Source organism: Indicator indicator, chromosome 4, assembly GCF_027791375.1.
Source record: "Indicator indicator isolate 239-I01 chromosome 4, UM_Iind_1.1, whole genome shotgun sequence".
Taxonomy (NCBI): Eukaryota; Metazoa; Chordata; class Aves; order Piciformes; family Indicatoridae; genus Indicator; species Indicator indicator.
In genome coordinates this window covers 22,405,571-22,422,380 of record NC_072013.1, presented here as the reverse complement: position 1 = coordinate 22,422,380, position 16,810 = coordinate 22,405,571, and the positions used below count along the sequence as shown (strand labels likewise).

The following is a 16,810-nucleotide window of genomic DNA, read 5'->3' as shown; positions in this document are numbered from 1 at the left end:
TTCAAACTCACTGAATTTCTATGACCTTTTCCCGAGTGGGTGGAGGAGCAAGAGGGTGGAAGGAAGGATGACCTACAAGGGATATGCAGAAAATTCAGCCCACTCCACTCACAGATTCCTCTGATACCTGCCAGAACCCAAGACCACCTACACTGAGACCTTCATCTCTCCACTGCTTTTGCTGCCTCAGCCCATTTCTGCTTTCCTAGTACGATATGCCAGACACAGCCTGGAGATGTAAGAAAACAGTTAAACATCAGCTAATCTGAATTTCTCTGGCTCAAGAGAAAAGTCATAGGGAATAATACTTTCCTACAGCTTTCAACATTTCTTTACCCTGATTTCCAACACAGGTCATAGCTTTTGTTTTTGTGGGTAACTGTAGGTTTGTTTTGAATTAAACTCTTTTGTTTACTTTGGAACAGAATTTGGCTTGGAAGAGAAAATTTTTGTTCAAGTCTGTGCAATCCCCAAGGCCCATACTGTGATCAAAGCAATTTTGTATTACATGTGTTTTTCAGAGTAGTGTCTTTCTAACTATTCTTAGCAAGTATATCCAGAAAATTAGATAAATTCCACATTTCATCTCCTTTTGACATGTAAAACTTGAGAAATAAAATGCAATGAAGCAAATGGTTGAACCAAAGAAGCTTTCACCGACTTTTCCAGGAACATGAATAGGCATTGGGCTTTAAAATGTAGAATCAGGTCCATACAGTAATAAAATTGACTTTTGAGGAAAGAATGCTGGTTGTTCTTAAAACACCTCTGCCAGCCATTGCAAGGTGTAGGATTACTAATCCTCCTCAGGGGAAGCCATGCATGGCATTCTTCACTTCAGTGGTAGCATTCAAGGGAGTCCTGGACAGAGGAAAAAAGTAATAGGGGCAATAATGACAGTCTCTGAATGAAGCCCTGAGAAATAGCCCAGGCCCTGCTGCCTGGCAGCTAGCCATCCAAGCATGAAGAACAATCGTGCATTTGTTTCAAATACTAAGTCACCTAATTTTAAAAACACTTCCTGACACAGCCCTTTAGTTCCTAAGTATTTCACCACCTGACATTTCTCTCTCAAGCTTTCAAAGAAGCAAGAGAAAACCAGAGCTATGGATAAAGGAAAGGAGGGAAACTAAAAGGATTTTGTCATTAGTGCAGTCATAATTCAAGGAAAAAGAAGGTAAGAATACAAGGTCTTTTCAACATTTGCTCAACCCCTCCTTGTCCCACCGCTTTCTGGAATAAATTCTGGAATAAAGAATAGAATGTATCTCAAAAGAAAAATATGTATTATGTGCCATGAATTATACAAGCAGATGCAGCCATGAACAGAAGAATTAAGAACATAAAACCCCTGCGGCGTGCACTGGCTGATGAAGGGCTAGAGGTTGCCAAGGGACACTCACGACCACTGTGCAGCCCAAGCTAGGATCTTGCTCTAAGCAACATCCTACAGCCCTGTTATGCAGGGGCTTACTGCATTTTTCTTCACATTCTTCTTCTTAAACAGCTCTTTTACATATCAGTAGCTGTTTAATGAGTGTTTTGGTCATAACCACCTCATGGTATGTTTTACAGATGTTTGAGAAATCTTGCACAGAAGAACTTTGAATCCTTTCCCCAAATCATGTCATCAGTTAAATATTGCCATATGAAGATGAATGAGTCCCCCTAGACTAAGAGATGGGTAGAACAGTCCAAGGACCAAATCTTATTTGCTCTGACCTTGCAGATGACTATTAGCTTCAGCTGAAGTCTTGATTTTATTCTTTTTTATTTGTTAGAAAAACCATTTTATAGCTTATGGTACTACATACCAAAATCACTACAAATAACTCAGCTAGCTGCTTAATTTCATCAGAGACTTCATTCAGCTACACAGTTTTTTGGCAAAGTCAAAACTCTGGATTCAGATTTTTCAGATTTACACAACTCTCCCCACTCCTTCATGACATCTTTTATTTCAAAATATCAGCAGCTATTTTTTTACTCAGCAATAATTTCAGCAGGGGAAAAATGTTTAGCAATATAGATTCAATTTAGTGTCATATGACCAATCAGGAAAAAAAATGCATTATGCATTTCCAAGAAGTCGATGGCATTCATTTTGTACCAGTAAGAAGTTTTAAAGAAAAATCTGTATAAGACAGTGTAAAAAGACATTTTGCTACCTCTCTCTTTCAAACGTCATTTGGTGATCATCCAAGAATAAGGAGTAAATAATACTTTATGCTGGAAAAGAATACATGCGACTTATGATTTTCAGCTGTAATACATCTGAACTTGTGGAAAATCATGCAGTTAGAGACTGGAGGCAGAGCAAATTTCTGTTTACATTCAGCTCTGCCCAGCAGATTAGAACTGCTGGAGATCTGCAGGGAAAAAAAAGTCCTTTTCTCTCTTGCTCATGTGCTCCATGGACTGTCCCCCGCTTGGAGTTCTACTGTATAAAAGCTATTGCTTTTATAGGGGAGAGTCTTGACATAATTTAGCATTTTGTACTTTTTCCATTCATCTGATGAAGAGTGTTTGCTCTGCCATTCAATCACCATTTCCTTCCATGTGAAATTAGGAAATATGTCATATAAGGATTGAAACTCATTTTTCCCCCATTCCTGTGTGCTTTTCCTTGGAGCTCAGAAACACAAGTTATCCCAGTGTAGTCAAAGGAGAGGAAATGTAGTAATGAAGTCCCTGGCTTCATCATAAGCTCCTTTCTGACCTGACCAGAAGAAAGTATATGAAAACAGACTGAATACTTCAGGATAAGTATAGATTAATGACAGAAGTATGTTGAGGTAAAATCAAAAAGACAAAAGCTCAAAGTAAAATATAAGCAGGATCAGTGAAGTAACAAGATACCATTCTACAAATGTATATGAAGAAAGCCATAAGTGTGCTGGTCACTCAGGGTTGCTAGACAGCTATTAACAGATGATGCAGGGAAGGTGCAAGTGATTAATGCCTTTTTTGTATCTGTCTTTACTGAATCTGTACTTCAACAAATGTCGTAAGCCAGTACCGTTGCTGGAAAACCTATTTATATCACTCCTGCTCCACTCTGTTCCCACCTTCTTGATGCTCTCCTTCATCTAGCTGCCACAAGAACTTGTAAGGGTGTACAGAGATCTGCATGGGGAAATGGTGCAGCTGAAAATTAACCTAGCAGATAGATGGTTGTTACTTGGATTAATTAGGTCTGCAGTTTGATTAATCTTATGGCTGCACTGTACTGAGATTTATTTGTCTTTTTTTCAAATTAGCTAGGCATGTTTACTTCATCCTAGGATATTCAAAGGATAGACTGATCCCAGGATGGCTAGTTACTGTCTCTGAGTGACTAGATTTGTATGATGTCAGAGAATCAGAAATATGAAAACTTGAACTTGTCTTTAAAATAGGGGGAGGGGAGGGGGGAATGGGGCAAGAACTAGGAGGTCATTAATCAGTCTGGTTAGACTCAATTCCTGGCCCAATATCTGGGGCTGTTTAAAAAAATATTTATATGTGCTTAGAAAATGAAGGAAAAGTGGGTAGCATTCAGCTTTAGTTGTAAGAACAGTCTGTTAAACCAGTCTAGTTCTTTCTATGACTGTATTGTGCTGTGGAGTGGGGAAAGGCAGTTGGTGTCATAAAACTCAACTGCAGTAAGGCTTTTTTATATACTCATGATACTCTCATAAGAAAACAAGGAAGTGAAGCCTTCCTGAACTCTGCAACACCTGTTCTAAAGTATTTAAGACTGTGCAGGTAGTTCTACCTTAACAATGACACAAAATAGAATCACAGAATCACAGAAGGATATATGAAAAATAGAAGGATATATGAAATACGATTCTGCATGGTTTCGTCCTTAGGGTCCACATATAGTCCACATTCTCATTAGTGACTGAAAAAGGCAGCAGAAGGCATTCATAATAAAGGAGTAAAGGACAGCAAGTATGCCAGTCAACAGGCAGATTTAAATTTAGAAATATCTTGGCAGCTTGAAGGAACTATTGCAAAAGCAAGATAAAATGTACTAAGGACCAGTGCAAGGAACTACACTTGGACAGGAATTATCTGCTGGAAGGTAGATAATAACTGGCCAGCAAATAGCTTGACCAAGGATAGACCACAAACCAAACATTGAGTCATCTATGTTATGCAGACTGAAAAAGACAAATATCATACTGTTGTGGATAAATAATCCTGCAAAATGGATGAAGAAATCCTTCTGCCCTTTTCAGCATTAGTAACACCTGAATTGGAGCAGTGAATCCAGTTTAAATTGCATCAGGAAAGTTTCTCATTCAAATTAGACATTAGAATAAAAAAATCTTTCCAGCTATAAGGGCAGTAATGCACTGGGATCAGTGCATGAGGAAGTTACAGACCATCCATGGAACACCTCTAAGATCATCTTAGACAAATACATGTCCTCTTAGATGTGATATAGCTCATCCTGCCTTGAGTCAGATTGCCTAAATGAACTCTGAAGGTCTTTTCCAAACTAGGTTTCTGTAATCCATGTCACCAAGTTATTGTCCAGCCCATTAAGATTTCTGGAGAATGGTAACCACAGATCGACATCTATGGGCGTTTTGGTGTGGTTCCTCTCACGTGAGGCTCACAATTGGCTGGAGTGCTTCAAATAATCCCACTTTACTTCAGTCACTATCAATCTGGAGTAATAGAAATTAGGACACTGCTCTATTTTTCTGTTCTGAGGAGATCAAGTCTTGTCCACATTTAAGTCATTGGCAATATATTCCTACCATCCTCCCAAGAGCAGCTGATGAAGAAAACAGTTTAGTTAACATTTTACCAAAAAATAAAGTCAATATGCAAAAAAAATCAAGTCACACATATGGTGCTACTATTCTGGGGCTAGTGACAGAGAATCAGCCTTTCTTCGCACATGGGTGTGTGTCAGGCCATGTCAATATGAAGCAACCACAGTTTGCTAGTGCTCATTATATAGTGAGCTAATGCCCCTTTCCTTCTTATGAGAAGGTACAAATCAGAGTCAAAACCTGAAGAAAAAAAACCACTATCACAGTTGCAATAGTGAAATGCTGAGGGGTCCTCATTCTCTGCCTCCAAAACAATATATGTGATGTCTGGGATTTAATTTTTTTCACTCCATTCCTTTTTTTGAATCCACTCCTATAATGTGGACAAACTGATGAAGCAAAAGGGCTATGCACACTGACTGCAGTATTTGCTTTCAGTTGAAGTGTCTAATTGCTCTCTAGCAGGCAAATATGTACAAAAAGGAAAGCATGGTGCTCCTGAGCAGATCAGCACACCTGAAAATATTTTACAAGCCTAGCTTGTATCAATCTTCATGTCACAAAGTTCTGCTATGGACAGAACTGAATCTTTGGGTATGTTTATATTATTCCCTTGTATTAGATGAAAGACATTTATGCCTCTCTTTCCATTCACAAACACCTATATGTAAAGGGATTCTGACAAGCTCTCCTCCCTTTCCCCCACAAAGAGTGATAATCTAATATTTCTTAAGAGCACAATCTCCTAAAAAGGCATTGAAAATGATCATTAACCTTGAAGGCTAGGCAATCTGTTTTCCAGACTTGCCCTTCACAGTGTTAACAAAAGTAGTTTGCACAAGAGAAATTTGACTTTCACATGATCTGAGATACACATTTAAATTAATAAAATCCATGACTCTATTAATAATAGATTCCAGAAACTAAACCATAAAGTTTCAAATGGTATCTTCACACTTGTGAAACTTAGATTTGCTCTTCTGCTTAAATCTAGCAGTGTGACATTTGAGCAAAATGCAACATTTGAATCTGTGTCCAACAGAGGAAGGTGTTCAGAAACGTGGATTTGGTCTCTAAGGAATTCAGCAGAAGACAAAGGGGTGGGGGGGAGAGGGGAAGGGGAAAGAGGAAGGTGCTCACACAAATGCAAGTGAGCAACACATATTTTACTATCCCAAGTCAAAGTCATTTAACTGCTCTGAGAAATCAGACATGCAATCACTGCCTACATACAGATTCAGATTTAGAATCAGGTCAACTGGAATGATTTGGTGGGAGGACTTTTAAATCAGACAGGTGACAACATCACCTTTGTGTTGGAAAAGAGCTGTGATTCTCTTCAAAATAAAAAACACGATTTAATTCATACCACCTGACTGATGTAAGACAAACTCTAGCACAGGTCCAGTCTGGTAGGCAATTTGGGTTCAGTAAAAACCTGAAGTTGCTCATCTGTGCCTTCTTCATAGGCTGTTACTATGGCAATGGGAAAATATTGTGGGGTATAGGAATGGTGGGAACATGACTAAGACAGTACAGAAAAAGGAAGACTCAAAAACACAATTCCCAGTAGGCACAGAGTACACTTCAGAAATACACACAAATTGGGGATGATAATCTGATATTGCTTTGCACCCATGTGTTTACTGGGGACTGTGGTTAATAAATAAGGAGCTGCACGCTTTCAGCCCCTCTGTTATCAGCGGGAAACAGAAGCTGGTGTTGAAGGAAACAGCAGCACTCTGCTCTGCTCCTTCCAGCCCTTCACCTTTCCCTGTGGGACCGCCCTGCAGCTGGAACTGCATTTATCAGTAACGGACATGTTTGGACAGACTCGGTCAAGTCAGTATGCAACTTCCATGGCCTTTCCAAGTGTGAAGGCTTTGCCTTTCACTTGTGAAGCCACATAGGCTTGTGGGAGCCCCTGCATGAAGGCTCCCATCTCATGGACACTAGTTCCAGCCAATTTAGATTTGGATAAAATACAAAGGAAGCAGCCCAAGGTTAGAGCCACCCCATGGGAAGACATCCCTACAGAACATCATGTGTACAATAACTACCAGCATAACCCAGACCTGTGCTCTGGCTGACCCAGTACCATGTGGTCTTCAGCTCGCCACTCAACTAGTATTTAAAAAATAGCTTGTCCTCAGGAGAATCTTCTCCCCAGTTTTGCTATTTAGTTATTTAGTCTCAGAAAGAATGAATATATATATATATACACACACACACACACACACATATAAACATGTTTTCCCTATTAAAATAAAAAAGCTGCCTCATGCAGCTGATGATGATTGCATGGCCTGCATTAGTGCTAGTCATTTGCTGAATCCTTTATGCTTTCGGCCTCAGTAGCACTCGGACATAGTTAGTCCCATGGATCAATTATGCATTGTGCAAATGCCTTTCTTTCAATTATGCATTGTGCAAATGCCTTTCTTTCAATCAAATTCATGTTCTGCCTTTTACTTAATTTAATGTTTCTTTATCCTTGAACTCTGAGAAACAGTAGATTAACTACTCTCTCTACAGAGTTCAGCTTTTTCCTACACACCTCTCAAGCTTCCCCTTCAATTTACTCAAATACTTCAATTGTTTCTGCCCTGAAGAAGGGGAGAGCTTCCTTCATTGCGAGCTTCTGGGAACAGTGGAGTTTTGGGGCTGTCCTCAAGCTTCTCCTTCTGACCTGCAAACAGATGCTTCTTCATGAGAAATTCAGTGAGCTGAAGCAGTCCACTGCACCCTTTGATCCTGCTCCCCTGAGTTTTACTGTAGGAGGTACAACGGAGCCCTGAGGCATCAACATGATTATACTGTATTCTTTTACCTTAAAAATGCTGGCCACCAGTATTGTTGCTCAGCAACATGAAACTGTGTATCACTGCTGGCTTCATTAAACTTTAAAAATATTTTCCTTGCCTATCCAAATAAATAATTGACACAGATTTCAGTATGTATTAAGCATGTCTGTTGGAATTCCAGTAAGTAAGTCTATAATTGTCATTTTATATATCTGGAATGAAGAAGAAATAACTAACACTGGCTGTAAAATAAAATGGATAGCTGAAAAATACTTGCACTTACATAGTAATTTGTAAATTGCTCAAAGGTGCTGTATCAAATAAAGAACAAACCCCTATAATTATTTCTTTACTGAACACACTGCACCTTTTTTTTTTTTTTTTGCTAAATCTGACTGTATAGTTTCCTACTAGAAAAGCCTACAACAACTGATATCTTTAAGTTCTTTGTTATATATATGTTTGCTAATATAGGCAATTGCACACATCAAATATGCATAAATAGAGAAGAATAGATTTCAACATATACATTTTCTGGTTGAGTAACAGTGCCTGGGGTTATGAAAAGGGAATAAGTTGTAAGACTCAAGCATACTTTCCATCATCTAACTGATGGATTGCTTGTTATTCACCTCTGGCATGGGTGCCAGCTAAAATAAATTGCTGCAATCCTTATCAACAGATTCTTTTCTATTATCTGCATGAAGTCCCAGTTTTAACTAATTGGTGGCATTACCAGGACATTTTTCTGAAAATACAGAAGCCTCTTGGTAAATGCAATTGCTATTTTAATCTATGAGAGGTGCATTTAGATGCATATCTTGTGAGCAGAATAGAGAGAACCTGAGCTAGGGAGCTCTGGAGATCTCCAATCTAAATGACTGCCAAAATAAACATGAGCAGAGATAGAGGGATTAGTCCTGTAATCCTTACTTAAGCAAAATTCCTGCTATCTTCAGTGAGATTGTCACTGGGGAACAGCTGTAGAAATTGGCCTAAATGAAGCAGAAATAAGAAAGGCCAAATTCCGCCTCTGGGTGTGCATGTGTGATTTCTGTAAAACCTGTGACGCCCAAGCCCAGGATAATCAGCACATAAATTCCCACCAAGCTCTACAGTACCAAGGCTTTATTCTGTATGAATATCAGGAGTCTTCATGCCCCCACAGAGCAATGTTTCTATCCAAGTTTCACTAAGAAGTGAGAAAACTAATGCAAACTGAAACTAACATTCAGAAACAAAATGTGCATTGTATTAAAAAGCATCTTCCATTTTAACCAGTTCTAGGAGTGCTTGAATCCTTTGTCTTCACTGAACTCAGTGTTATTGCCCCCATTTTCCAGCTGGGATGGAAAACTCACATGCAAAGTGATTTTCCATAGACCACACAGCAAGCGATTAGTATCCTGGGGACAAATTAATCTTGGGTGTAGATCCCTAAAGATTAATGGAACTCTAACAGGGATTAATTTGGCCCATCATCTCTAAGGACAGCAAAACCAATTAGGTGATGTCAATTACCTGATGGTTATTACAGGATGGTTTCTTAAGTAATACTGAAAGACAGGCAATAGAACAGAAATGACCAAAGGATCCACTAAAAACAGATGAATTTGCCATTCCTTGGCAGAGGATTCACAGGAACCTTTAATAGTGACAGCAGCCCTGATGTTCTCTCAGGCATCCATCCCAAGTGAGACACTCTGTGGGAATCATTTATGTGAGACATGAAGAGCTGGCTCAGATTTCAGTCACTGATGACGCTTAAATCTTTTCTTAGGGCAAGACTTCCACAAAACTGATTTGGACTCAAATGTATTTATTAAGTCTTTGGGAAATACAAAGTGGTTAATGCCCTAGGGAACGTAGCACTGGGAAGATTAAAAAAAATTTAATATTTCCACTTCTAGTCTGACAAAATGTGAACTACCCTGATAGAAATAAGCCTATAAGAAGCAGGTATTGCGAAATCTGTATAATTACCATGTTCTGAAATTTGGAAACAAATATTTCCTTATTCTTCATTTGGGACAATACAAAATTTTTCATCTTAAACACCAAATATCTTCCTGATGTTTGCAATAGGGTTAAAACTGGCCCACAGCAGAGAATGTTCTTTTTCTGTTTGCCTCTGAAATTTTATTTCAGATAGAAGCTAAATTAGACAGAAAGCTTTTTGTTAAAGGGTAATGACCAGCAATAAAAAAATGCATACAAAGAGATGAACAGAACAAGGAAAACTATCACTTCCAGACCATAGTTAATGGAATTTATGGAAAGAGAACATCTGTGTCATTGGCAAGGTCTAGCGGGAGGACACTGAATAGGAGGTAATGAATTTTTGCCCAGAAGTTGTGTGCATTACCTAATAGGCCTGGTAAAAATGTTCCACTGGCATTTTGAAAGCAAAACTTGGCAACAGTGAGATCATTAAAACCCTACTGCATAGATGCCCTCAGTAATGATATGTAGCAGGCTTTTCATTGTTATTAGGAGAAATAAAATATTCTGTTTGTAATAGGGATCGTCCCATCAATAGCTCTGCCTGAATAAGAGTTTCATGGCTGAGATTTCATAATCAGTGAAATGACATAAAACTTCTTTCATAGGGATCCTCTTGGATAAATTAAAACCTCTTTCCTCGTTTTATATAATGGAGGAGTTCAAATGAGGTGACATGCTCAGGCTGATGGTATGGCTCCAGTCAGGAGGAAGAACGTCATGATGCTCCCTTGTACTGAAGCAGAGAAGCAGGGATTTGTGGGGCAGGGCTTTGCAGCGTCCTTCCCACCCCAGTTCACTGAGCACTTTTTAGGAATGTAATGACACATTACCACATGCATCTATGGAGTGAGGATGCTAAAAAAAGACATAGAATAAGAACCTCAGCAGAATATGAAAGAAACTTGCATTTTTGCAAGGTGTCTTGAATATAGAAGGCTGAGTGGAGTGGAAATATCTCTGAGTCAGTGAAAAATTTATCAGCCAAAAGTAGTAAATAAATGTACCAAGACTGTTCCCATATGGTATCATCTATGTTTTAGAAGTGCAAGGAAAATAACAGGAAATGCACTTAAGAAAAAGCTGTCAAAAGAAACTCATAATATATGAAAGAATGGAAGAACATCCATTTTATTATTTTCCTTTGGCAACTGGATCTAAAGACATACTCTGAGAAATGCTCCCACACAAGCCTATGTTTCCAAAAGGCCTTTCAGACTGTAAAATGATGTTTTTGTCTCACTTTGTTTCCAACAACCATATTTTATAATTATTAGAGGATAAAAATACACCCTTTTTTTTCATAAGTAGCTATTGAACATTGTAATTTCTAGGCAAAAAGAAAAGTCTAAATATGGACAATTAGCTTAATACTAGTTTTCCTTGTAAACAATAGACCATCTTCATCTTAAGTGATGAGGGCAAATGGGTAGGGACCATGTCACCGTATATCCAGCTTTTCTAAAGTACAAATATGCCTACAGCACAGTGCTGCATGTGCAAAGAAATCAGAAGGCAATTATAAAACTGTGCCAAACCTATGCAAAACAAGCACAGCAACTGTAAACCAGCTTATGCTTTCAGCTCTGGTATGACCAGGTTAGGAGTTTGGCACAGGTTTCTTACCTCATCTTGTGCAGCTTATGTTTGTTGTAGAAACAATACAGCAACCGACACAGAGTCACAGATAGTAGTTTCATGCAAACAAGCCTATATGAGAACTGGTACTTATTTTTCAGGGGGACAAAATCAATTTTGTAGTGCTGCAGTGAATACCACAGTAAAAAACACCTGACATTCAGATCCAAGTTGCTTCATAAAAAATAACTCCACACAATTACAGCCTGCCTAGTTGATATATCTTTGTTGTCCTGTTTAAAACACGTGTCAGAAATCATTTATAAGGGAAGATACATGCATATTCATAGTAATTACTGCTTTGCAAGTCCAGTTGCAGTAAAACTGGAAGATATTGGAGAATAACAGTAAGAAAAGTAATGACAGCAGCTGCTTCTAGGTGCTGTGGAGCACCACAAAGCTCAGACTTTGTCCTGTAAACACTGTTAGCTGTTTGCTGATCATCTGATTGGTACAGCGACTGCTGATTTCGTTGGCAATTGGATCCAGTTCTGCTTTAACAGCAGAATAACAGGCATCTCAAAATTCATATATTCATGGAAAGACCTTTTATGTTCTAGTCTGGATATATTTAATACTATTCAGAAGTTTACTGGATCCTTTTTTCCAGACTACAAACACAGTAATGGAAACATGTATTCACTCGTTTGCATACACATTTAGTGCTATATATGGATTGTGATTGAATGAAAAATTTGGCTTACTGGACATATGTCGTCATAAAATCAAAGTAAGAGAACAGACTCCATGTAAGTATGTGAAATCTTCATGGTCATTTTCACATACCCTTTTTTTTTAATTTATAGCAAATCAACAGCAAATTTGCTCCTCACCATATCTCTGCTAAAATGCAGGAACTTCAGCTGTGGTGGAGGCTTGCCCTCTTCAAAAATACCAAATCAATCATTTGGTATGATCCCACAGTGCCCAAGCATCCCTTAAAATGTTCCGGAAGATGATACCATATGAAGCACATGGTACAGGTCTGTCCCTGTCGTCTCTTCATGGAAGGTGCTACCTCAAGCCCCATTCACTGATGCAGTGCAGCATGTCCAAGGGGACTAAAAGGGGCCTTCTCACAGAGAAGAGAATATAGGTGCTCCGGCAAGTCAAAATGGACACAATTTCCTTGCTTTAAGCACACAGCTGTTGAAAGGGTAAACATGAAGGTGAGACAGACCAAGGTCTGAAGTACATCCCACAGAGTGTCCTGAGAGCATGAGCAGCTGGTTAATCTGATTAAAGGAGATGGAAAAACGTCTTGAGGATGACACAGCCAGGAGGAGAAGATCGGTATGCAGTAAAAGCCAGAGAATTCCCCCTAGGTGCATGCATGGCTCAATGTCAATAACAGAACACATGCAGGAGGTGACCCAGAATGGCTGTTCCCTGTGCAGCATCATGATAACCACTAAAGGCCACTGTCCCAAACCGCTCCTACATGCTTAACATGCTGGGGGTTCCCTTCCAGCACATGCTAGGCAACATGAACTCCAGCAGTATGATTAAAAGCAGTATCATTCACCCACAACTATGTTACCTCTTTATTTTGAACATAGAACCCATGAGAATGGATTCCTCATTCAGTCACAGACTACTGGCATACATCACACAGGATCTTCTCAAAGGTCTTTGTTAGAAAGGAAAAATATCTGCTCTTCCACAAACCCTGGCATTCAGCCTCCAAGCTGGATAGTTTCAGGTAGCTACAGAGATCAAACTGTACTTCTATCTTCCAATAGCCCCTGGATGCCTGACACAGTCCTACAATTAGCTTGTGCTGGGATGAAGTGCCTTGGATCCATAATGGATCTCCTCCATCTTCACTGTGCATGAGCCTATTCCACAAGAACAAGCTTAACATCTTTGTAAAGCTCTCTCTGAACAAAGCAGCCAGCTCCCAAAGCACCTTTCTACCTGAGCTGTCTCAGCTGTTCACAATGAGTCACATGCTATATAATACATTGATGGGCCTGTCAGAAGGGGTTTTGAAGCTGTTCCCACTGTGCAGAGCCCAGGTCTGATACATGCATAATTCAGACAACACCCTTTGCTGCTGTGGTGCCAACTGCTGGACTTGGGCAGCTATGTGGGATCGAGCACTGTGAACAGAAGGACTGCTGAGGGCATTGGCAGTGTACAGCAATTGCCAACAGAACCTCCTGGAAATTCCTGCAGACCATAAAGTCACTGCCATGTGCAAACAGCAGACCATGTACCCTGGTATGGGAGAGCTGGTATTTCTGGGGCTGGGCAGAAATGCAACACGCTCTTCTCTTTTAAATCTAGTTTTGGTGTTAGGATGTGCTGCCAAGCTGTACAATGCAACAGGAAAGACAATACAGCTATTTAATCTACATAGATTAGTCTCTGCATGAACTTTAATAATAGATTTTCTTGGCTAGATCTCAGGATGGAGATTACTTTTGTTAGATAATGAGTAACATATAAAAAATCTATGAGCCTGCTACCTAGGAAAATGAAATATATTTAAAATCAGGTATTTTAATTGTTTTTTTTTATTACTGACTGAAAGTACAGTTATGTACAATCTCAAGATAGTAAGCAACAAATCCTTTCTTATTAAAGTAACTTAAACCACTAATGGCATTATAGCTTGCTTTAGACTCGTAGTCTTTTTTTTTACTGCCATCTGTCTTCTTTCCAGACTGTACTGAGGGAAAAAGAAAACTATTTTCTTTCTAAATTTACAATAAAGCACTCTCCATGAACAGGTAATACTTAAAAAGAAACAAGTCTACAAGATATTCAGATCTGAGGCAGGATGATTTTTCTCAATGTAGTATGGTATTTAAAATCAGACAACACAGCAACAGACACTTTCTTGCAATGTCATATCCAGACCACAGAAAACATCATTACAGTTACCTTGTCTGCTTGCTACATAACACTGAGCCACCCTCACACTTAAGGAAAATCAATTACTTTGTAGATGGAGTTAAAATCCCAGCTGTTATAAAATGCAAAGTAATCCTCATGTTAATGACAATGTGGAATTAAGTAACGGAAGAAATGAGTGACCTGCACAGAACTCTGGTGCTCCACTGTGGTCTGCCTGGGCTGGTTCCTCAGGGATGGACTTCATGTTCCTCAGTGATGCCCCTGGAGCAGCTGGTGGGCTATGTCCAGGACTCAAAGGGCTCTGCATGAGAGGTAGCTCGGTGCTGTATCTTCTTTTTATTTATGTGAAGGTTACAATGACAGCAGACAGCAACGCATAGACACTGAATTAATTAAGCTGGTTTTAAGCCACAGCATTAAGGTGATGTCATAAGAACCCGCTTAGGATGGCAATGTCAGTGGAAAGGGAGAGTACATATCCTGCAATTAAAAAAAAATTGTAATTTGGAGGGGTTGTGTTTGATGCCTTGTGTGGACTTGTCAAACCACTTGTTTTTTAAACCTGGCATCACCTGAAGAAGTACTTTTTCTATCCACTGAAATATCCAACAGCATCTTTGTTTTACAGAGGAGAGGAGGTGATATACCTGCTTCAGCTCCGAGCAACACACATTACATACTCAGAAATGCATAAATTAGACACAATCGAAAACACACAGAACTGGGAAATTATTTTTATGCAAGACAACATAGATCATACAATTTATTCCAGACTGAGCTTGTGTTTGTATATAAGTATGCTCAGATAGGCATGTTGAGCAACTCAGTTTTCCACTTACATTGACATAGGAGTGCATTGCCATTTTATGTTGGTAGTTTAATTGTCATATAACTGAGTCTGAGATCTTTTTTCTGTATGTCCTAAATAACTAGTTTTGTAAAAGTCAAGAAGAGAAAGAATTAGTTTTCTTCACAGCCTTGAAGAAAAAAAAATCTAGAGAGACTCTAACAGAAGAAATAAAGCAGATGCAGATACATTGGAAGCTCTTAATGATGCTATTGCTTCATTGTCAAATGTTCCTACTAGGAAATGTTGAGCATCTGAACTGTAGCCATAACCCTCTCATACAGAAGCCTTTTCTACGGCTCACACAGAGCAATGCAAGCCTGCGTCTTCAGCATTAATGGAATCAGCTGGAGTGAGTAATGCTTTGTGTATCCTAAGGCTGTGATCCTGTAAACGTGGTAAAAAGATGGCACTGTTGCTTTTCCTAAGCAGTCAGTTCCACATGAGGTGAAGTGAGTCAGAGCATTCGAGATGGATGGGCAGCTCTCAGAAAGGAGCTTTTGTTCCTCATCTCCAGTCTCTAACAGTCACAGTGAAACAGTCTCTACCATCTACCTACCTATTAGCATCAAGATAACTGGGGCCATTTGTGTGAGAAACACTTAGGAATATAACCAAAGGTCACACAAGGAGACTCTTAAATCAGCATCTTTTTGGCTTGGTTTTTTACCAAGCTTAAAATGACCACACTGATGACCCACCACTGTCTCCAGTAAGGAAAAGCTAGAGACAGCTAGAAACACAGATGGGGATCAATTTGTCACTGAGAGCTTTACAGTAACAACTATTTATCTTTTTCTTCAGTAGTCACACAAACAACTGAAGAGAAACATTTCTATTCACTACATGGCAGTCTTCTACCCTTTCTTTCCTGATAGCTGTTATTTATAATTGCAGCAAAAATAATATCTTGAGGGCTTTATGCTGATCTGCTGGATTTGAACATTAGCCTCTCAATTTACAGCCTCTGTATCCCCCACTGCCAGTCGAGTACACACTGTTTCTGCTATCCAATAAAAGCTTATGAAACAAGATTAGACCTGCCTAGGTTTTACCACCAATTTCATGCAAGGAATTGAATGTAAAATCCACTTCGTAACCATGCAAAACCAGAAGGCAGATGAAATATCTCCAAACGACTCCTGATGCCACGAGACACAGCTCATCCCGATTTGTGTGTGATAGAGCAGCACTGCAGACAGGGAGCTGTACAGGCTCTGATGCCAGGCAGCGTGTGACAAAGAGTGGATGGCCTCTCGTAAGAGGTTTTTCTTGTAGCACCTCAGCGTTTATGAGTACTTGGAGGTTATGTACTAGCTGTGCTTCAATGGTGTGGAAAAGCACTTTCCATTCAATGTGAACAGTCATCAAAGAAATAGAGAAAATTGTTAAATGCTGCAATGGAGATGTCTTTGTTTTTTTATAGATGCGTTAATTGGATGTTCTGTCACAAATCATAAAGAGTTTTCAGCCTTTCAAACACTGAATGTAATGATAAAACCAAATACTGTGTTACTCACTGGTTTCCATTATTAGCTGAATTACTGGATTAAATCATGATCCCCAGAGCTAAAGTCAAAGGATTTTGGCCAGAGCAAGGATTAGGATATCAGAAGATGAAATCTCCCTGATCCCTGCAGAAGAGCTGAGGGGAAACATGGGAACAGAGGTTGGAGGAAAGGGTGCCTGAGCACCCCATTGTAACCACTTCTGCATGGACTCTTTCGTTCCCCCCGTTATTTATATGTAATTGTCTGCAGGCCCTGCTGCACAGTCAAGTCAAGGGCATTTTGAGCCCTGCCCATACATACAAGGAAGCCTAGCACTTCTCCTTATGGATTTTTCGTGGCTCCTATGCAGTTCTTCACTTTTCTCGAGGTAAAGGC

The 16,810-nt window shown here is 39.4% G+C and overlaps 1 protein-coding gene across 1 annotated transcript in view; it reads right to left on the bottom strand.

The window, feature by feature from the left end:
• The window catches only part of EML1 (EMAP like 1), a 103,344-nt gene extending 88,960 nt beyond the window's left edge, over positions 1–14,384 (bottom strand). The window contains exon 1 of the mRNA XM_054400558.1: positions 14,258–14,384. Within this exon, the coding sequence (XP_054256533.1) occupies positions 14,258–14,384 (127 nt within the window). The remainder of the gene's footprint in view (positions 1–14,257) is intronic.
• Positions 14,385–16,810: the final 2,426 nt, after the last annotated feature.